We start from the raw sequence: 23,848 nt of genomic DNA, 5'->3' as shown, positions 1-23,848 counted from the left end.
GCCGTTCCACCAACACCTTGGTTTTGGAATTTCTGACCTCCAGAACTGTAAGAAAATAAATTATTTGTATTCTTTTATACAAATATTTTATAATACAGGAATGTGTGTGTTTGTGTGAGGTAAATCAATCCGGGAGTTTGTGTGTACAGGGAATAGAGAAATCATGCTTTTGTGATGGTGCACAATGAAAATGCATCCTATACTAATAGAAGAGGGGCAATAATTAGATTTAAAATTTTGTTTCATGTATATGCAACTCATGACCTTTTTTAAAAAGAGAAAGAAAATCACAACATGGTCATTTGCAAAGTTCATTTATTATATACCAATATACACTTCCTGTAATAAAAAAGCCTCCCAATACATTGAACCATCTTATAAATGAAATAAGAAAATAAAAATTTCATCTGTTTACAAATGGGGTTAAATTAACCAGCACAAGGTACCATCTGTATGTCTGCCCTGCAGAATATGTGAATTCTAATCCTGAAAATGGCCACGAGGAAAAAAATGGTGCTTTATTATTTGGCACTGTAGGACTGCTCTTGAATATTTATATACGTATACAATTGATATTCTCAAGTTAGTACTTTAAATGAAAAGGATTCAAAATATATACAGATTTTACAGTTTTTCAATATTTTTGGATTAATCTTTAATATTTACATTTAAATAAATTCAGATTAAACAGTTTTTAACATTCAGAAGACACATTTTCAACTTTGTTTTGATATATTCTTTAGAGAAATGAAGATGGAAATATATCTTAAAGATGCTATTTGGCAAATTTTTTCCAAGTAACAGTGACTTAAAAGTTATGATAGTTTCTAGTAATACTCAATTTTCATAGCAAAGTGCACCATTTTATAGTATTATGTCTCTAGAAAATAATACATAAAACAAATATTTCTTTTCTTTGGTACACTCCCAAAGCACTATTGAGATATTATCTATTATATCATACTTGTATGATACTTATATTTCATACTTGGCTTTACTAACATATAAAATATACAACAAATGTTCTTGCTACTGATTTGACAAAGAAATGAACTCTAGAAGTTCTAGGCAGTGAGTAGTAACTTTTAAATCCATTCTACACAAGTATGTTTTGGAAATGAGCAAGAATGATAGTTTGCATTTCTCTGTAGTGTAAGCACTTTTATTTCTACGGACAATCACTCAACATTGTATTAAATGGCACACGAATGTCAGCAAACACCTCCGCAAGCTAAAATGAACCAAATCCTATTTAGATGTGCTAAATTAAAAGAACAACCTTAGCATTGATAATTACAAATAAGGAGCCTGTTTTCTCATAGATGATTATTATTGTAAACATCAAAGAAGAGCATTACTGAACTATGTATAACTTAGGTTTCAAATTTAGAATATCTCCAATAGACAGATGCATACAAATGGATTTCTGAGCCCACCAACTTAATTCCCTGCTCCCACCCCAATAATATAAATGTTTTGACTGTGAAGAAAGAAAACTACACATGTAAAAAATCAGAATCAAATGTAGCATACATTAACATTCTGATGACTATAGAATAAGATTATATACATAAACATATAGCAAATTACAGTTTCCTGCACTGAATGTTTATCAAATAAAAATGTATCAGACAATACTGGGTAGTGTATCTCCACATGACCTGTGGTATTCTAAACATTCTAAATGAGAATGGAAGACGAGAGGGAGAGCATTGTTCAAGGACAAAAGTATGACAAGACGACTAAGAACAACTTCAAAGCAGATGCTTCCACAGCAAGCAGCTGAGCTGTAAGCATTATTTTTTTGTTGTTGCTTAAATTTAAATAAAGCCCCTCTCTATGTTTAATAAAGTGTTTTAATGTTTACCTAACAATCCATTGAATGAAGAAGTCACTAATTCAATGTCACAAATGGGATGGGCAAACTATCCCTTTAGTGGGGACACCAAGTGCTGTTGGCTAGAGTCTGACAGTTCATCTACCTCACAGGGAAAAGCTCACAAGAGGTGTCTTTTGCTTCTCTCTGTTAGCCAAAAGCCCCAAAGAATTTGGTGCAAGATGTGGAAAGGCATTAAGTGTTGACAGTTTGCCACCAGGGCATTTTAAATTCAATGCTCTGAGAATACAACTATCTGTTACTTTGGGAAGGTGGAGGGTGGGGAGCCAGCTCAAAGGAAAAGGTGTTTATCTGATGACCATTAAATGCAGCCACACTTATTCTGCTTGTATAGCAGCAAAAACACACCTTCATCATCTCACAATGCTCTAGTCAAACCTGGGTAGCAATGTGCACCATGGATTTTAAATACATTAACAACCATTCTCAACAGAAACCATGATTTTCTTTCTCGTAGGTGTCTAGTGATATTAATAGCAAATGTCTTGGGAATCTTCCTTTTATTTCCTATGAGTAACATTCCAATCAAGATAACTCAAATGTCTTGATTTGGGCATAACTTGCAACCACTTCCGACAGAAAAAGAGCATTTTCTCCTAGGTTAGTGATGCTTGGAATTTGGAGGATCGTAGATCCAGTCAAGTATAATGAGTGCCATGCTTCCAATCATGAAGATAATTCCAATCACAAGAAAAATTAAAGCCTGTAATTCAGACAGAATTTGTTAGGGAACAGGAAAACCATATTTAGCTGTTTGTTTTTATAAGTTATTGACATAAGGTGGCAATCCTATTTGCATTCTAAATTGTAATATTCTTAATAACTTAGATGTCCAACAAATCTATTTTGAACCCTAGTTGGGAAAAGAAGGGGAATACAGTGTAGTGATTTAACCTAAAATTTCAACAACAGAGTAATGGCTAATTGATTTGGTACATCCAAAGGATGGAATATCTTATGATCATTAAAAAATAAAAAAGAATGAAATTAAGGCATTTGCCATTATCCTGTTAAGTGAAATAAGCCAAACTCAGAAACTTAAATACTGAATGTTTTCTCTTAAATGCAGAAGCCAGAGTTCAAAAAAAAAAAGGAAAGGGGGAGGGAAGGATAGGATATAATAAAGATAATGTAGAAAAAGGAGATCAAGAGGCAGAGTGAAGGGATGGTTAAAGGAAGGCAATGAAGAATGAATTCTTAAAAAATCATGTTATGTGCCTATGCAAATATGCCATAGGGAATTTCACCTTTATGCATAAATAAAAAGAATCAACCAAATATAACTAAATAGACAAGTGTAAGGAGTACACTACAGTAGAAGAAGGGGAATGGGGGAAGGGAGGAAGGGAAAAGAGGGGCATTATGAACTGAAATTGAATTCCATGCATGTATGAGTTTTTTGGAATGAACCCAATTACTATAAATAACTATAAAGCTCTAATAAAAAAATTTTTAAAAAAGTGACAAAAAATTTAAGGACTTACAGAATCTTTTAGGTGAATAAGAGCTGGTCATAAAGAAATAGTACATATGATACAATTCTAATTTTATAAAGCATGCAAATAAAAATGACAGACTAACATATGTTAGTGTGTATATATCTTTGTATTTATGACTACTTACACATACATATGTATATACACTGTTTCAAATTTTAACATTAGAAGAAGCCTTAAATCAATCTAATTCTATGTATGGGAAAACAGAAGCTTTTTTTTTTTTAAAACTAGAAAAGGTCTAGGTATTAATTTTACATCTAATCAAACTAAACATGGGTCACCATTAGGGCAAATCACTTGCCCAGATAATACTGCTATCAAAGTGTCTAGGCAAGATGGATTATATAGAGAAAATTCATGGGTAAGATGGTGGAAAGAGCTTTTGATATCAAACTGTGCTGAACTCTCTGAACAATCCCAAGAGGTGAAAAAATTCAAGGCAAAAATTCAGAGTAATTCAGTAAGAACCATTCTTTTCAAACCTTAATAGAAGACTTTCTTAAGCAGTCACTGAGCATGTTTAATATTTCTAGTATATGTTTCTGTAGTACTATATGGAAAAGAAATATGCGCTTCCTAGTTTAATAAGATCATATTTTGTATGTAAATAAGTTAACTGAAAAACAAAGAGTTCTGTTTGGGATCTCAGTTCAAACCAGGGAACAGCAGGGAACTATAGAAGGAGAAAAAAAAAAATCAAGGCAACTCTTGGCCCTTGCAAACCTAACTAACATGTTGGAAACATTTGCACTGCTCCATAACATTGGTGGGTCGCCAACTTCCTTCCTGACAATTTCATGTGGACAGTGCAGCTGCAGCTTGGCACTGGAAACTGGTGTGCACATAAAGCACATGTTCCTGTAGGGAAAATTCCATGAGCATTTGATGTGAGAGGACTCAGCACAAAATATTTGCTATTTGAAGAGCGATATCCTAGATCATTCAAGTGCCAGAACTCATTCCTCTTTCCTCCTACCAGAAAGTTCCAGCCCATCTTTGGTTTTGGGTCCTTGTTCCTTGTTTCATTTTTCCATACCAATCATATTCTCTGGTTTACTCTATGTAGTTAAGAGTAACTTATAATGGGATAAATTGCAAGCCCTTACTTACCCCGACCTTTTGGGGTGACCTAAGAGATTCTTTCTTGACAAGTCTAAGATAAAACGCAGCTGGAAGGATGAAAATCAACATAGTGGCAGCAGAAGACCCTGAGGAGGGAAATGCAGGGCAGGTTACGGTCTCACAAGGCAGATCTTCCCTGAAAAGCACCAATATAAATAAACCAAATATAAACTTATTCCTGTTCTTCTAAAAGCACGTGCTTAAATCACATAAGTTCATTTTGGTTGCTTATTCATGGAAGGTATGTCTATAAAGAAAATTAAAGTGTACCTAACAGCATAACTGCACAAGTACATGTAATGTATCATAAGCAATAAAAGGCCAAAATAATATGAATTTACAAAGGCTTAGTAATGCAAGTACATACTAAGGAGACAGCTCATCACATTCCCTTCCTAACCACCTCTTACTTTTCAAGTTGCCTATGCCTGATTCTTTATAAAGTTTAACATTTAAAATTTGAGCAAATCCTTAATCATCAGACAAAAAATTAACTATACTAATTAATAGATCATGTAGGTAATAGAAATAGTATACTATAAAAAAAATCAACCTCCTACCCCTCCAAAGAGCTCCTTAATGCTTGGCTGATACTTATAGGTTTGAGAGAGTTTCTGTTGATAAAATCTGTCTTCCTCTTTTCTTGATGACAGAGATAGGAGCCACCTCCAAATCCTGGGTCCATCCCAAGGTGTATGACTTGCTTTCTTTGAGGCTTAGTTTCCTTAGAAAAGGCAGCTGGGCTAAGTGACCTCTAAAAGTAGCTCCCAGTGTCACTAGGGAGGTTAGGTGACTGGCACAGCTACTGGAATCTAGTAGGGCTGCTGGGAGCCTGAGATGGACTAGGGATTTTGACCACCCAGCACTGGCTTCCTGATCACCATGTAAGAAGGTATAAATTTGGGCTGACTAAAAGTCTTACTGAAACTTACCTATGAATCCAAAGATGTATTTTATAGTCGGCACAAGGATGACCAGAACATTATTAAGTATAATAATCATGGCTGCAATCAGGAAGTGTCTTATCCAGCTGAAGGGTCTTTTGGGAAATAACAATGTGGTCACTGATGTACGAATCTGCAAGCACAATGTTCAATGGCAAGATCATTTCTTTGTTTTTGACCTTTTCTATTATTTTCAGCATTCTCATCCGTCTAAAGCATTTTATTTCTTTTTCCCTTGTTTCCCAGAAAATATCCTGATGCTTTTTCCCAATATTTTAATTGTGTTTAAAATATGCATAACATAAAATTTACCATCTCAATCATTTTTTTAGTATACAGTTCAATGGCACTAAGTACACTCATGTTGTGCCCATTTCATGCTGATTTTTGATGTCTGAGGATAATGTTATTTTTCTGTGGTTGTATGCTCACTTTCTTGTTTTTCAGAATTGTGGTTAAGAATTATCTTAGATAAAAGAACAGATAAGATATACAATTCAGAGACAGTAAAAGCCTTGTAGATGGGCATCTCATCAGACTGGTTAAACACTAATGGCATGCACTGAATTGATTTACACCTGAGTGTAAAAGGAATTTCTACAAACCTGGGCTTTTCTTAATTTTCCTTTCTAGTTAGCATTGTTTTCCTTCTGATATTTAAAACAATGTACTTTTTGTGCTTGTTCCTTTCTTTTTATCTCCTCTTACCTCCCCCACTAGTATAGGATAAGCCCACAAAAGGCAAGGAATAGAAAGAATTTAATAATTTCAACATTCCTCAGAGTTTCTCGTTTAGTGTCTGGCATGTAGCAGGCACACAGTAAATGCTGAAATAAATTGAAATAAATACAGTAGGAGTCTCTTTTTTCCCTTCAGAGTCCTTGACAGATTTCAGCTTTATTTCAGCAGCTGAAACAAGTGGGCAGAGAGTCAAGAGAGGCTCCGTTGGCAGCAGCCGCTCAAGTTACTGTGGTGTGAGTGGATAGAGAGATCCCTGTGGGCAGAGGGAGGGAGTGCATTATGTTTGTACAGCTTAGCAAAGCTGAAGCCTGCTTATCTTTGGAATCTGTTAGAAGACACTTCTTTGACTTAGTGGAATTACTCTACTGGCGTTTTAATACATGAGTACTTCAGTTAAGCTAAGACTCCACTTTTTTTAGAAATGCCTGAACTGGTTTTCATTAAATAATTTTAGTTCTGAAGTCTTTTTAGGGTGTTGAGATGGGAACTCATTTAAAAGAAAAAATGTGAGATACATTTTGCAACATGCATGAACAACCAAAAAATGCATTGCTCACAGATTCTCACACGACATTCCATTCATACCTCTCCATCAAAAAATTGAAGCCATCTGTTTAGGTTGAAAAGGGAATTTCATTTCTAGAATGGCAAACCAGATAATCCCTGAAAATGGCTTAGGGATGACTTTGCAAGGAATTTTTTAAAAACTGGATCAGTGAAAATTATGAAACTCATTTTGAAAAGCACACTAAGGAAAGGAAAATGGTTGATGTCATTTCCCCCAGCAGGCTGTAAGTTCTACATTATGTCTTACAATTAGTGTTTCATCAGTATTGTCCAGAGTGATCTAATTAGCAGGCTTAAAATAAGTTTTCTGTGATACATACAGTGTGCTTAAGGACTCGACTGACAGTGCTAAACTTACAAACAAATCAAAGACAGGTTCTGTTTTCAGGCAGATGTCACACTTATGTGCTTTGTAGTCTTTGTTACAATGGTGCATTCAATTCAGTAAGCGAGTTAAAGCAATCCTATATAGGTATAGGGCCTCTGAGTATAAATGCAGCATCCTAAAGTCTAGTGGCTTCCAAAACGAGTTAGGTTTTGTTTCAGGATGGTATGTTGTGTGCAGTTTTAGAGAAAATATCAGATGATAAAGGACAGAAGATTTACAGGAAATAATAGGTAGGATGGTTGGAGTAAAGGGTGAAAGCTTTGTTTTACTGAGTAAGGATTAAGAAAATCCTGAACAAAACCAAAGGAATATGGAGTTGCCAACAGATTCCTGAAGAGGGCAACAGAGTGAAGAGTGAGGGAGGCTGGTGGTGGTGGTGATGGAAGGGAACAGGAAGGGCACATTCATCCTATGTTAACACGCAGCCCTTTTTGAGTCTGGGACCACAGGTCCTCAGTGCCTCTGTTCACTAGTGTTGAGACAGAGACAACTCTTATTACCCACAAAGGCTTGTCTGCTCTTCTATGTTTCCATGTGCCCTTTTCTCTTTTGACATAAACTGATAAGAATCTGGAAATGTGGGTCAGATGCTGCAGGTGGAGAAAGTCCCCAGCAACACCCAGGGCCTCTGACCCAGCGTGATTCCAGAAAGGTTCCGTGCAGCTTTAGAAAAAACAGTTATTGAGAGCCAGCCAAGTACAGCCAGTTAGGAGGTGGTGTGTTCTGAGGAGTGGACCCAATGTGAAGGTCAGAAACCCAGAGGCACTGTAGAAAGAGAACGCTAATCAATCAATCAATTAAATTCTTGCATGGTTTAGACTCTTTCACTTTGCAGGATTGCTTAGGGCAAGAGTTTTGCAAATACCTACACTACTGCAGTTCATGGCAACATGTGCCATATTTCTATGCCCGTATCTGTGCAGGCTTCAAAACAGGGGATTTGAAGGCAACGCAAGTGAGAAGAAGAATGATTTTACTATAAGAAGATGAAATAGAAGTAGCTAAAGAATTTGAGATGTGATCACTTCTTTAAAATAAAGTACAGCAGGTGGAATTCGAGTCTGTGTGTTTACAATAAACTATGGTGATATGTGAACTTAACTACATAAAGGGAAGCACAAGCTGAAAACAGGCCTGTCAGAGGCCCCTTCCCCACTACTCAGGAAATAAATGTGGGGCTGCTAGGGAAAAAGCTGACCTAATTCACTTCATTTTTGCATGTATGCATTTGACATGAAATAACTATGTGCCTTCTACAAATAAGGAAAAATACTAATCCAATTGGGGAAAAGAAGATAATAGTGTACTAAAAGGAAAACAAGTGAACAAACCCTATTCTATCTTCTTGAGCTCCCAAGAAAGAGAGCCCCCAGTTATCATTTGTTGAAAGAAGGGGAACACAAAATCATAGCTAACACTGATACATTTTAATCCAGACTAGGTTTATTTGTTTTATTGTCTGAACATGGGAACATCAGAGCAAGTAAAATTCTTAGTGGTCAAGGATTTCTTAATGCAAAGAATCCTGGCAGGAGAACTATGCTGGGGCTCAGCATTTGACACACTGAAAATTTTGGTCCTAAATTATAAGAAAGCAAATAACCAAAGACAACACTTCTATCACCACGAAAAAGTCTCTGAACTTAGTCTTGTGGGATTTGATTGGGACAAAGAGGTTTCACCCACTTATCTGTCACCATCACAGATATGGATGAATCCATCACATTCACAGAGATTTGATTCACTTAACTCATATCCTCACCCAAATTGAATTCATGGTACATCGGCAAGGGAAACAGCCTATGCTTTTACTAGAAAAAGCAGTTTATACATTTCAAGAAAATGCAAGGTAAATTTTAAAAGCCATTGTTCCTTTGCAAATGTTACAGGGCCCATCCTTTATGCCAGTCACCATTCACATACCCAGTCTCCAGGGACTTGTAAGCCAGTGGGGAAGAGGGTACTTATGCAGATCATTTTATCATAACACTGTGCAAAATGGTGCCTAAATGCTAATGTTGAGTGAAAATGCATAATGAAAGATAGTGATTAGTTACTCTTCTCAATTTTGGTCCTCATGACCAATTTTGATTTCAATGGCTTTTAATGTTTACAAACTATTACTGTTCCTCATGATCAGATGTATTCCAGTGCTTTCTCTCTCACATGGGGAGATGAGGCTTTTTGATGGTGAGGTGAAATGCTCACCAATAAATGAAAGGCTAGCCAGGCACACTGGCACATGCCTGTAATCCCAGCAGATGGAGAGACTGAAGCAGAAGGATTACAAATTCAAAACCAACCTCAGCAACTTGGCAAAGCCCTAAGTAACTTAGTAAGACCTTGTCTCAAAATAAAATATAAAAAGGGGTTGGGGATGTGGCTCAGTAGTTAAGTGCCCCTGTGTTCAATCCCAGGTACCAATACATAAATAAATAGGCTGACTTGACTTCCCATTCCAATAGTAGTAGCCATTGGTGGTATTATGCAATAAGCTTCACATCCTAGCTACATGATCATGGCCACATCCATCAATCTCTTGACGACCCAGCATGAAAACACTGTTTAAGGCTTATGAATAAAGAAACACAGAAGCATATAACAGAGTTCCTTCATCAAATGCTTTGATTCAACAAGGCTGTGAGTGCCTCCTCCGAAATCCAGTGGTATCTTGACCCCCAAAAAAGAAGAAATCCAAATATTCTTTTCTCATTGAAACTGCTTGCTTGGAAATTTTATCCTGTAGCACACCTTCTGGTTTACAGCTGTCTTTTGCTTTGTATGCAAGCTGGAGCTGATTTTAGGCTAAAGCTCTATGTGTGTGTCATTTGAATTACTTTCAGATGCATTACAGGCAAGACATTATTTAAGAGTAAATTATTAGCCACCATAGTAATAAGGATCTGATTTCATGTGCTCATGAAAAAGGAATGTGCCAAAATATATTTCAGCACACAAGCTGCATTTAAAGTGACCACAGTGTCATTATATAAGTAGTCCTCCTACACCAGGCCCTCTATGAAACATTCTGTACATAATAATCCTAGCTACTGTGTCACTTATTTTTTTGCCCCTAAAATGAATGAGCAAATTCAGTGATTATGAAAGGAGAAGAGCTGGCAGGCGGGTGAAGACCTGTGTTTATCCATATGTGGTGGTTTTAACTCACCCAGCCCCAGCCCCCCGGTCAGCTCTCCTCCGTCATCCCACAACAGACTGATGGCAATGGCAAATGCTCAGGAGGGATGCTCCCAGGCCAAGTCCTGCCAGACGCATGTGTCAGTCTTGGTGGAGGAGGAGGGGGAAAAGATACATGATGGATAACAGAACTATTTTTTAAGAATTTCTGTTCTAGTAATTAATTTTCTTAACATGAATCTCCTTCTCATTGGCCTTCAAATCACTGGATTAATTAAAACAATTTTTGGATGTTATTGCAGCACAAGAAACTAGAAAAAAATGAAATGCCTTTAAAACTGTTGTGAAAATGCAATGTGATCTGACACTTAAAGTGGTCTTTGCTTTCAAGTTTTAGAAGTCATCGGAACTCCTCCTCAGTTTTACTAATCCACAAGATAGCAGCTTAAGTTCTGCTTTTTGAATTTAAAAGTAAATTTCATGATTCTTTTTCCCAGACCTAAAAATCACTGCTGAAAAATGTTGGCTGTGTATACATCTTTTTAAATGATCAACTCCAAGTGACTCCAAAATGCTGTAAAAAGCATAATGTCCTCGGGCATTGCAATTGCAAACTCACATGATAATTAAATCTTCATCAAGTCAGAACATAGTACTGATCTATGGATTAAACAGGGTTCTTTCACTGGAGCTTTATGTACTTACTGGAAACAGGACAATGGGCACAGTTAGTGTTACTGCCACCAGGACTGCTAGGCGTACCATGAGAAGAGGGGTGTCAAATGTATACACTTTGCTGTAGGCATGAAGTAATTCATCTTCAACTTCTCCTACAAGAAGAGAATGAGTTTGCCTAGTGTTACCAAGTTGCCACTGGTTACTCAAGGACACATTTTATGCAGGGAATGTGGGATAGGGAAAAAAGACTCAGGTCTGGAAATCCAGATGCCCACATTTGTATCTTATCTTTAACCTTATAAAGCCATGAGGCTTTTGGTCAAATGAACAAAGGAGTCTTGAAGCTCAAAAAAGTTGCAGAAGCTAAAAGAAAAATGATCAGGTGTTTCTTAACTTGTTTTGCATCATAATAAATCAATGTCTGCAATAGAGAAGCATCACAAACCATGCTGAGGTACTCTTGTGGAAAGAGATAAAAGGTCCAGACTTCACCAAACTGTCCATCCCATATTATCCACACATCCCTTCTGTCCAGCCACCCCTGACATAGCTTCTCCAAGTACATTCTGGAAATTCTGGGACTACTGACTTCTAACACTTTTTCAGTTTCAACAGTTACAACTCCATCATGACACTGGCACATATACTCTTGGACTTTTTAAAGTTTGTATTTGTCTTAAGAAACTCATTAGAGCAACATGTAAGAAAGAATTAGTATGATTTTTATAGGGTTTCCCATGAATATTGCTCTAAGATTAAGATGATGCTCATTCTTGAAAATATTCACTCAGCATCCCAGACACAAATGGAGATATTTATGGAAGCAACTGTAGTTTGATTTTCCCATTACCCCTCTCAAAATCAGATACAAAGGGATAAAAATGATTTCAATGGTATTGGCCCTGACTTTCTTTCTTTTCTTTTGTTTTAAACATTTATTTAGTTATAGACGAACGCACAGTATCTGTTTTTATTTGTTTTTTTTTTATGTGGTGCTGAGGATTGAACCCAGAGCTTCATACATGCTAGGCAAGTACTTTACCACTGAGCTACTACAGCCTCAGCCCTTGGCCCTGACTTTCATTAACCCATAAGCAACAATAAGTTAATGCCCAATCTAAAGTGAGTGCTTGATTAATAGTCAAATAGAAAACAAAGCTAAGCAAATAGTGGCCTACTCCTGAGTCCTCTCCTCCCCAACTTGTCATGCAATGAATTCAATTTACCAACTCAGTCAGGAAAGTTAGACCCAAGATGATATTGACTAGCATGACTAGTGTGAATATAGCTCTAGGTCTATTTGCTTCCATGTAATTTTTCTATTGGGCTTCATCGAAGGCATATAAAAATTCTACTCCTTTTGTGTATTATTAAGATGCTAAAGAGAAAATGTATAATGCATAATGCTATTTTTTAAGAACATTGCCATATTGAAGAAAATTCTGCTATAGCCTTTCTTTCTTAGGAAACCCCTCACTATAACAGAAGAGAATGACATAAACCAGAAATAATTCTTAGTGTTACAATCTCCCAGATTTTATGTAGTGAATAAATAAGAAGCAGGTTCAAACTTAAGAATTTATAATTTTTATGCCATTTGCCTGGCAGTTAGGTAGGTATTCCATCAAAAGAGCCTTATCACATGCAATGGATTCTTTCTCATTGCTTCTAGCCTGAGATGGACCAGGAAGTCTAGCAAAGAAATACAACTTATATCTGAAGGAAAATGATTTAATATGTGCATATTAAAAATAAAAAACACGGGCTGGGGATGTGGCTCAAGTGGTAATGCGCTCGCCTGGCATGCGAGGGGTGCTGGGTTTGATCCTCAACACCACATAAAATACAATGAAGATGCTGTGTCCACCAAAAACTGAAAAATAAATATTAAAAAAAAATTCTCTCCGTCTCTCCCTCTTCTCTCTCTCTCTTTAAAAAAATAAAATAAAATAAAAAATAAAAAACACAAAAATTCACAAATTGTTATAACCTGTTAGCCAGACTGGTCCAGGGCTCATTTCCTTAGATCAGATGAAAAAGGTAAAATTGAGTTAATTGAATGTGCATCATCTATTCATCAGGCTGCTTATAGAGGTAATTAAAAGCATTACACCTACCCAGGTGGATTTTCAGTCTAACCAGGACGTGCACAAACAAATGACTTTGACAGAGTGACCTACCATAAAAGGTTAGGTAGCCAAAGAGGGCAGCAAGCAGGTACATGACCAGCATCCCTGTGATGGAAATATTTGACACTGTTTGCATTTTCCTCCGGGACCGACTAAAGATAAAAAGAACATTGAATTTCATTTCTTAAACGTGTGAAACATCACTATTTAAAATTAAAAGAAAAAATAATTATGTCTGTTGCTCATTATGAAACCACATTTCTGGTGTTACAGCTGATATAAATTTATCAAAGAGCTAAGGATGATTTGTTTCCTTTTTTCTTTTTTTCTTAAACATTGTTTCTTTAGTTTTAGAAACAACGATTTCCCTAGAAGAGGGTCTATCAATAAGTAAACTTATCTACTAAATAATTAAAAATGTAATTAACATAAGAATCAAACTGGATCCTAATGTAGAAAGCTTTTGCCTTTCATGATGAGATGAGTTTAATGAGGAAAAGAACCACCTCTTGCTACTGCCAAGAGCTCAGACTATGACAAAGCTTGATACTGTTATGTGAACCACTTCTAGAGACCACTCCAGAGGGATGCACCTACCTAGAGTCACTTGCTAGGCTTCTGAGGTATGTGCTATATGTGGTTTTCATAGTAAATCAAAGATATCAAAATAATTGAAGGTGTTCCAAAAATTTGTTATGAGGTCAATCAGAATTATGGGGAAAAGTAACGCTATTGTCTGGGGATAAAAATGTTGAGACTCACTGAGTGATAACCTAACTAAAAGGTAAAGAGGAAAGCTGCTAAAGTGGACTCATACCCACTTGGTCCCCATGTAGGTGCCAACAACCTCAAAGGGAAAAGACTATGAATGAATCATAGGTCATCGACTGAAAGAAATAAGATTTTCAAGACAGAAAAAGACAATGTAGGCCATATAATGGCTCATCTCTTTAGACAAAGGTTAAGAACCGACTATAAGTGATATCTATGGCTTATTAAGGCTACTATAATCGTAAGTTTTGGTCTTCATCCATATTGTCATTTCCAATCTGTTGATATCACTACTTCCCACCAAAATTCCTATTTAAATACCCTACACCTGACCAAATCATTAAACCTATTGGCTCCTTTTCTACCAGCCCTGAACCCTTCCCCTGAACCATTATGGTTGAGGGAGAGGAGACAAGGAAGCAGATAAGGTAATGAAGTGCATAGACTGACTCATACTTGCTGGTTGAAGCATGTGACTTATGAATGCTATAGCACTGACTCCCACGAGAGAGCTACAAACCATGATTCCAGGTAGAGCACCATTGAACATATGAGCACATTTTCATAGTAAATTAAGAGCTAAAATGATGGCTGCCTTACTCTTTAAGTTCACTGTAGATGGGAAGGACCTCAGGGTGGCATACAAAAGCAAATGCTAGGATAGGAATTGCATAGGCCGTCTGTAAAACAAAGACAACACCACATGTTTAGCATTTCAACACAGATGGCAATTCCAGACCATCTCAGTTCATGAAATAAAAACTCAGAACCTGCATTACTGGGCTCATTAGAACCTGGGTCTCTCACTTACCCGGGAGTTGAATACAAAGTATTTGGGTTGACACTGGTCATCACCGTGGGCTTTGTATTCCACTCCACTGCCATGAAGAGAGCCCTTGGCCTGATTCTCCTCCAGCCCTGCAGGATTGTGATGGGTGTAATCCATCATGAAGTTCACGCCAGTATCATCAGAGTTATTGGGTAACATGATCACATGCATTGGAAGTGTGTTGTTGAATGTCAGATTTCCAACATTATGATCCAAAACAGGCAGTGGGCAAGGTATTTGGAATTTCTTATAAATCACCTAAACCCAGTTATTAAAAAAAGAAAGAAAGAAAGAAACACAGATTCAAGCTTTTAAGGAAAAACAGTGAAATAAATATCCCTATGTGTGGCTCATTGGGCGGAGGTGAGGGGAGTCAACTGTGGATTCCGTTTAGATTAATGGACTATGGATGGGGACTCCCTCTAGTCTCTCTCCTAAGGAAAGGGCAGGAACTGTGGTTGGCAGCACTGCCCCCTCGAGTCCGCAGGACCTTATTTTCCATGAGCCCATTCTATGTTTTTCATGCCCTTTCATGACAAAGATGATCATTTCCTTGCTACATTTCATACCTTTTATTTCTTCAAACTAATAACAACATGGGTCGTCAACAATTCCTTCCTCCTTTGTTTCTTTGGGGAAATGCTTTATACATTTTGCATCCATGATAATTCAAGAAATTTCTCCTTTTAAGATGGGGTAGAACTTCATTTTTAATCCTGCTGTGGTTGCCCTCTCTGGGTAGAATTGTGGAAAAGAAAATAGCTGGTTCGTGCAGATATGGTATCACCTATTCATGTCTCCTATGGGCCTCCTCACTTTTTTCTCCCTTTTTCTAAACATTGGATTAATATCATATACTCTTATCTAAATATTCATCCAGTGTGCCTACAGCATACCATTAGCAGTGGCCTTGACATTCTAACTATAACGCAACTATTTTTAAACTTGTGACTACTCTTTTCCTTTTCCAAATTAAAATACAATAAAATTGCTCATGATGCAAGAACTATTTCTAACTAGTGAAGTGCTTGACAAAAAATGGAGACATCAATTTAGTCACACACACCATTTCTTGATTCCCAAGCTACAAGGATTGGGACCACAAGTCACTTACCACACTGAGAAAAAACACCATGCAGGTCAGAGAAAATCCACTAGTATAACCAAGGTAACCTAGGAGTTAGCAGAAATATTTTGAAGGTGAATATGGCATCCGCAAACAGCTTACCTATTAGAATATAAAATAAAAGTAAAAATAGTTTCAATTAGAAAATGATTTTACCTAAATTTTTAAGGAGAGAAAGTGGAAGAATAATTCCCACAGACACAAGTATGACGAGGTAGTTGCCATTGAGGTACCATTCCCTGGGACAGAAAAAGAGATGAGGATATTAGGATCAGAAAAGATGAAGTAGAATGAGTCACTTGATGTTATAAAGAGAACATAAGACATACCCAGTATTTTCTTCAAGTCCCATGAATGCTCTGATTACTTCAGGTAGTTCATATTTAATGATAAAGAGGTAGCTTGACATTGCTAAAATGAAAAATGTGACAGCTTAGTGGTGTGCATGGCACTATAATCACATGCAAGTTTTAAGGAGTCATGACATTTGGAACATCCATTCTTCTTGGCAAGATGATCATCTAATCCTCCAAACAGAAAGAGAAGCCACCATGGATTCTGCAGTGCTTCCAAATTCTTTTTTAAAATAGACTCTTGGCCCTGTAGCTCTCACATGTGGATCGTTGCTCAGGGGGTCAATGTCAATTCTGTGTTAGATTCAGCTCCAAGTTTTCAGGGAAGCTTCAACTTCAACCTTTTGCCCTCATTACTTATAAATTACTATGGTATTGAGTGATCCAGGTTTAGTGTCAGGGTCTGACAACATAAGCCATGGGCCAAAAGACTAAGGGCAGAAGTGTAGGGCAGAGATGAAAAGACTCTACATCACTCTGGCCTTCCCCAGGTGAAGACCTGTCTTATACTCTGTGATCTCCCTGAGGGACACGCAGTCTCAGACCACTGGTGATTAGATATAGAGTCTTCCTGGATTGATAAAAGAATATTAGAATAGCCAAGTTATGGAACCAGCCCATGTGCCCATCAACAGACAAACTGATAAAGAAAATAATGGTATATATACACGACAGAATTTTACTCAGCCATAAAGAAGAATGAAATTGTTGACACTTGCTGGTAAATGAATGGAACTGGAGAACACCATGCTCAGTGAAATAAACCAGGCTCAGAAAGTCAAGGATCAAATTGTTTTTTTCTCAAATGCAGAAGCTAAAGAGAAATAAGGAAATTAAAGAAAAGAGGGACCTCATGAAAAGGAAGAACAGTGGAACAGAGGAAGAGGATCAAAGGGTATGGAGGAGGGATAGGAAAGGAAACTGTGGAATGAAACTGAACAAATTATGCTATGTTCACACATGAATCCCACTTTTATGATTATTCTGCTAAGAGTTAAAACATCTATGGTGAATGTTAAGTTTTTGGTACTATAATGTACCAATTAAAAACACTAAATAGATAAAAGGAAGTAACAGAATAGAGAAAGGTGATTGGAGGAGGAAGGGGAAGTAGTAGGGATTGAAATGGAGCAAATCATCTAATATGCATTTATGAATATGCCAAAATGAGCCCCACTATTATATATGACTAGAACCCCACTATTATATATGACTAGCACCAAGAAAAAAAATATAAAAGATGACAGTTTCTCCCCTTATTTGCCAAGTAAGTTTTTTGGGAGTTTCCTTTTCTACTCCATATTCTTGTCTCCCTTTGTCCAAATAAGAGATCACACAAAGTGGTAAAAATCCATCAGAATCTTGGTAAGTAATATATGAATGATGATGCATTGTTTTGAAAATCTGGGAAAATGAATATATATATATATATATATATATATATATATATATATATATATAACACATCTATCTATCTATATATAACATGTTATATACATAATAAACATGTTTCTCATATATATAACATAGTTTGTGAAAACTGTAGAGATTTATGCAACATCCCTTTACCAGATCTATCCATTCAGTGAAATACATTACTAAATTGTTATTTGATACAAGGTACAAAGTCAAAATTTAAAATAAAACTAACAAATTTTACATAGAAGCTTTGAAGGTATGCTACATCCTCTTCATGAGTTTTCGATAATAGACATTTATTTAAAACAGATATCTGAGTTGTAAATTGAACTACAGTTTTAAAAGACTTCCTTAACTTTAAATGAAAGTAATAATGGTGATAAAAATTTCCTGGCATTGTTTAGTTCTGCAAATTACTTCATTTGATCATCCAAAAAGTCCTGTGAGATGATGAGGTACATGTTGTTATCCTATTCTGCAGCTGAGGATAAAGATTTTGAGAAGTTCAATGACATATCCAAGATCACACAGCTTATAAAGGGGAGAACACTTCCAATTACAAGTTTCTTAACTTCTGGATCAGTGCTGCTCTGTTGTCGAAGTGAAATGATTTCTATAATACCAGATGCATCTTCTGTACACACTATTTAGTTAATCTTTACAAAGACCTTGGCTAAAGCTGAGTCTTATGGAGCGTAAACAGGAGATATTTCTGATTAACTGACTCAGTGAGGTCCCATCCAATTTTAGAGCTATTAATTGCTGACTTTCAGTGATGTCACCACTGTTAATGTGTTTGGCCTTTGAAAATTCAGAATTATCCAGATCTGTTTGGGTAATGTCAACATTATTCTGCTAAGTGTTAAAACATCTATGGTGAAAGTTAAATTTTTGGTACTCAATATAGCAGAAATTAAGTGTTAAAACATCTATGGTGAAAGTTAAATTTTTGGTACTCAATATAGCAAACATGGAGTTGCTTAATCAAAAAACATGAGTGGTTTTCCTTAAGCCAAATATACACCAATCATATAAAGAAAAAAAAGTGAGAGCATTTTTTGCAGTGGTATTATGAAATTTCATCTCACTCCCTTAAAGCCACACTTCTTGTGTGTGGCTTGACACAGCCCACTGCATAGTTTATTCCATATTTAGAAGCATAACAGTGGCTACACTTTGAATGACTGCTGCTGCCATCACACAGCTTGATGAGTTCATGGCAAAATATGCTTATGTCTGGTTATTTTAGTTGTCAAAACAAATAAATTAGATCAACTATGAGGTGATCCTATGAGATGCTTGATACTTTAAATCTTGATAAGGCTAAATATGTGAACCAAATGTAAAGCAGTCTTTTTGGTGGGATTCAGGGACTTAGATGTTTATGGCCCAAATCCAGTAAAATGAATGAGACAATCTTAGTGTTACTGCCAAATTCTACCCAACACTATAATAACGTATAAAGCTATGAAGAGAAACAAACCAAATTGGGGGTTGGGAGCTAAGCTAGTGGTAGAGTGCATCTTTAGCATGTTCAAAGTCGTAGGTTCAATCGCCAGTACCAAAAAGAAAAAAGATAAGAAAGAAAACACATTAAGATATGGTTAGATTTTATTTATCTGATTACAGCTGTCCATTCTCAAGGGCAGGTATAGTTGGATAGAGGTTATTAATGGAATTTCTACATTTCAGAAATCCTAGGTAACTCCACTGAGTTCATTTATCAAAAGGGTTGATTTCTTGCAAAGTCTGTGTGCCGATTTATTGATTGCAGTATTATTTGTAATAGTGAAACACTGGAAATGATTCAACTATTCATCAAAAAGCATTTGGTAAACCAAATATGATACATGTTGATAATGCAAAAGTTGAAAGTCACAAAGAAGAATAACATGCAAATCCATCCAAGGCACACTATTAAATAAAAACAGCAAGCCACAAATCAGTATTTATAAGATGATCCAGTATTAACAATATCAATAGTTAAATTTGGAGTAGAAGAAAACCTGGAGCAGTTATTTCTGAGGGTGACTTGCACAAACTTTTCTAGGTATTTTATATATTTATATAATGTTTTAGTTACAATTAGCATAGATTTATTTTGTAATTATAAAAATACCCATTTAAAGTGATCAGAGGGGCTCTAGAGATGTGGCTATTGAAGCTAAGAAGAGGGAGGAGGGAAGCAGGTTCTGAACTAGCCATATGTTATGTTATTTCCTCCTCACATTGACCTTATGAGGTTAGAGTATTACTCACTTTCATAGGTGAAAAAATTAAACTCAAAGGAATAAAGTGATTTTTTTTCTCAAGGTCACAGAAAATGATAGAAAAAGTCTCAAAAGCAATAGAATCCAAAACCATTTTTTTCCCTCAAATGTTTTAAAAATACCTTTTTAAAAAAGTAACATTTGTACAAATATATACAAACAGGACTAAGAGCGTCTAGGGGAATCTAACAGCCTAGAAAAGCTATGGACCTGGGGAAGAGAGAGAGGAGAAAAGACTAGTCAGGGTTGGAGGTCTTCAAGAGACACTGAAGGAGAGGAAACAGCGAGTGTAAAGAAACCCTCATAGAGGAATTTTTAACATGGTGAATTAACACTAGTACTATTGAGAGACTGAATACAATTTGATATGGTTTGATGCCTGTCTCAAATGTACGGGATTGATATTGGGGGGATAGATATGGACATAAAAAGGTCAGCAGAGGAACGTAATGAAGACCCTTATATCTGGCCAATGAGTTTAATTTTACCTTAAAAATAATGAGGAATTTTATGCATAGGAGAAACGGGACTCGATCTGACTTTGAGAAAGTTTATCTTGAGGATGAATCAGACATGGAGGAGGGGAAACTCAAGGCTGGAAGACCAGAAGACTATTGCAATAGTATGAGCTGATACTGCAGATCTCTATGGTCATGAGGATGAAAGGAGAGGAGGGACTCGAGAAGTAAGAGATCAAGTGGACAGGACGTGATATTTGATGGCATATGCTGAGTCAGGGAAAGATGGAAAAGTTTAGGCTGACACAAGATTTCTGGCTTATAAAACTGGATGGTTGCTGGTGTTTATAGAAGAAAGAACCCAGGAATAGAACAGCAGGTGGGGGGACTGAGTAGGAGGCAAGGAAATAAGAGCTATTATGTGGGGATACAGTTGGGACCACATCAGAGATGTCTCCAGCAGGACACCTAATATGATGCCTTCTGGGGGTCAAAGACATCACAGAACTCATATGGAAGCTGCTGGGTATCATCCAGAACACTGATAGAAATATTTATTTTTAGGCTCTACTATGGGAATTCTAATTCAGCTGGGATTATAAGAATCTGTAGACCAAGCAATCTGTTGTTATAGAGCTTCTGATGTGAAGATGGGTGTTGGCCTTAGGACAACTAAAAAGCCTCTTCCATGGGCTGGCTCTATGCCAACTGTGCTCAAGGGCCACAGCATTTGGCTATTCCCGCCCCCACTTACCCTATGAAAGGAACTCAGCCATAATTATGGCATATTAACTATTTTGCCAATGACAGTAACAAGTATTAGTGCTTTCACTTAAAAAGTCATAACATCATAATAGCATTTGAGATCAAGAAAGGTTTTAGCCTATATAAACTGAAAAATTCAATTGGTGTGGCCTGGGGTTGTGGCTTAACGGTAGAATGCTTGCCTAGTTTATGTGCGGGGCGCTGGGTTCAATCCTCAGCACCTATAAATAAAATAAAGATCTGTGTCCACCTACAACTAAAAAAATTTTTTTAAAAATTCAGTTGGTGGATATTTATACACCATTAAATTCCTAGATATTGCTATTTTTAATTATAAATGAATAGCAAATCTATTCCAGAAAGTTTAGTTCGAAGATTTAAGAACCATCTAAACAGCTATTTTTTTCTTTTTTAATCTTTAAGGTGCTTGTTCATTGCCATAAGAGTTTTCTTATCTATTGAATATTCTATGGAAAGTTTATGTGGTTTATTGAAAGCTATACCTATACCCCCTTACCTCCGATGTTCTGCATTGTAATGGAAATAAAAGCTCCAATTTTTCCTGGCCATCCAAATGCCTTTTCCCCTAATTTTTCATAAATTAATGACCCTATAATGAAAGATAAAATAACCTTGTTAGAAGAAATACTAAAGTATTTCTGCACCAGAGTACCAAACACGTAAGTAAACATTACCTAGAAGTTATAAACCCAAATGAAGCAATGTCAAAAATCAAGAAACAAGATAGTAAAATGTTGCCCAGATAGGAAGTGATGGCTTCAGGCACTTGAGCTGCAAGTATCAGTCAAAAGAGTTATTTCTGTCATCCACGATAAGTCTCTCCTTGTCTATTGGGCTTGAACCAGAGCAATTTGCCCAAATAACTAAAAACCTTGAGAGATTTGTCACTGTGGCTTAGAAGAGAAGGAAATGTGAAACTGACTAAATCATCTCTGACTATGGAGCTACACAGACTGAAATACTCTTTTATGAGAATCAAAAAATACAAAGATATTTTATTATCTTAAGATACGAATTTAAGTGTGCATACCTCCTTCCTTGGATGTTTTTAATAAAAGGTGAACTGAATAGAGTGACAATATTGCCACAGCAAGCAGCATGATTCTGTAAAGGGAACAGAGAATAAAAAATAAAATTTCTATAATAAATGAGATATTGTAATGTTAGATGTTAAAATAACTGATCACTTTCAATCAATAGCTTTCCCAAAGTATGTGTGCTTGGGGAACACTGAGAAATTCTTTTCAGAATGCCACATTCTTCCTTATATGTCACACATCTAGAATTGTCTATATTTTACAAGTCTAAACCTACATGCTGAAATTCCTAAAATTTTTTAGGGTTATGCAATTACAGAATCTGCATTATAACTTAGAAACAAAACATATAGCAAAATTAGCAAATACTACATTTGCTTACTCAGCATGCAGGAATAGGTTTAACATATTTGCAACAACATTTAGAATTGAAGAGCTATTCAAGAAATCTAAAATCTAGGAATCCAGAAACCAAAGTATGTGTGTATTGTTTCTTTACTTCTTTTAGTTTATACTGATCAATATTTCTCTAAATCTTGGAACACAGTACAAAAATAAGAGTGTAGAAGAATTAACTACAAAATAAATGAAGGGACATTACAAACCTTTACCTGAATTAAAAAAAAAAAATCTTAGTGTTTATTTTGCATGATGAGAACACACTAAACATTTTCCCAACAATTAATTCAATCCTTTCGTAATTCCCAATGATATCAATGCTGCAAATGCACATTTAGAACATGAATTAAACATTTTGTAAGTACTCAAGCTTTATTGTGCTCTTATTTTCCAGAACTGTCTAATCAATGACTTATTCATTTATTTTCCCATATGCTTAATTAACTTAACCTGTTTCTAAAGAATTATGTAAATCAGATTACACAGATTTTGTTCAATGGAAAAATAATCACTCCTGTATTTTAAACATGTACTTACTTTGGCAGAAAATACTACCAGTAAAACCAATGAAATACTGTGTCACTTGTTGTGAACAAAGAGAGACAGCTAAATCTATTTTGAGCTAACTGGACACACAAAACAGATCTTTGTGTTTAGTGACTTATTTTCTCTTGCTAAATTAATCTACTAAATGTTTATAGGTTTAAAATGAGCCCCTTTCAAAAACCAGAATATTCTCCTCCTGTAAAAATGATCTATGGCTCTAGAATTGGGGGAAGTGCTTCCTATTTCTACTCATCAATGATCTGTGTTAACTTCCTAATTAATTTTAATGGCATGTATAATTAATAAGGAGAAGGCAGTCTTTTTGTCTTAGAGGTAGTACACATTGCAAAAGCATACAAATGTAGAATACATTTCCAGGCATTAAGAATCAGATAACAAAAGAGCAACTTTGTTTCAACCATGGCTTATAAAAGTTAAGTTGATATAAAAATTCATTCAGCTAAAGAATATTATGTATAAAATAATTTAAAGAACTAACACAAGATAAATATTTATAGTCCTGATCCTCAGCCCTCAAATAGCTGTATGATTATCTAATCACATGTGATGTTCAGAACATAAATAGCATATATCTATAATATAAATGTTGCATTCTTAGACAGTGAACTCTCGAGCTTGCATTTGGGATCAGGATTTGTGTTCACATTGATGCTTCAGACTTTATTCTTGTGAAGAATTCCACTGCTGTCAACCGTGTCTTGACAAATACCAGAATGTCCGTCTTGCACAT

The 23,848-nt window shown here is 36.0% G+C and overlaps 1 protein-coding gene across 5 annotated transcripts in view; it reads right to left on the bottom strand.

The window, feature by feature from the left end:
* Nucleotides 1–298: 298 nt before the first annotated feature.
* Nucleotides 299–23,848, bottom strand: part of Slc38a4 (solute carrier family 38 member 4) — a 63,135-nt gene continuing 39,585 nt past the window's right edge. For all 5 annotated transcript variants that reach the window (XM_013358529.3, XM_040280771.2, XM_040280773.2 and 2 more), the window contains 12 exons: nucleotides 22,146–22,219; nucleotides 21,612–21,704; nucleotides 16,159–16,240; nucleotides 15,986–16,068; nucleotides 15,818–15,876; nucleotides 14,686–14,961; nucleotides 14,475–14,554; nucleotides 13,155–13,255; nucleotides 11,002–11,126; nucleotides 5,451–5,595; nucleotides 4,507–4,604; nucleotides 299–2,600 (listed from right to left, as the gene is read on the bottom strand). In XM_013358529.3, coding sequence (XP_013213983.1) covers nucleotides 2,499–2,600; nucleotides 4,507–4,604; nucleotides 5,451–5,595; nucleotides 11,002–11,126; nucleotides 13,155–13,255; nucleotides 14,475–14,554; nucleotides 14,686–14,961; nucleotides 15,818–15,876; nucleotides 15,986–16,068; nucleotides 16,159–16,240; nucleotides 21,612–21,704; nucleotides 22,146–22,219 — 1,318 coding nt within the window. In that variant the 3' untranslated portion in view covers nucleotides 299–2,498. The remainder of the gene's footprint in view (nucleotides 2,601–4,506; nucleotides 4,605–5,450; nucleotides 5,596–11,001; nucleotides 11,127–13,154; nucleotides 13,256–14,474; nucleotides 14,555–14,685; nucleotides 14,962–15,817; nucleotides 15,877–15,985; nucleotides 16,069–16,158; nucleotides 16,241–21,611; nucleotides 21,705–22,145; nucleotides 22,220–23,848) is intronic.

The sequence above is a fragment of the Ictidomys tridecemlineatus genome, chromosome 6 (assembly GCF_052094955.1).
Source record: "Ictidomys tridecemlineatus isolate mIctTri1 chromosome 6, mIctTri1.hap1, whole genome shotgun sequence".
Lineage (NCBI taxonomy): Eukaryota > Metazoa > Chordata > Mammalia > Rodentia > Sciuridae > Ictidomys > Ictidomys tridecemlineatus.
This window is presented reverse-complemented; position numbering and strand designations above follow the sequence as displayed.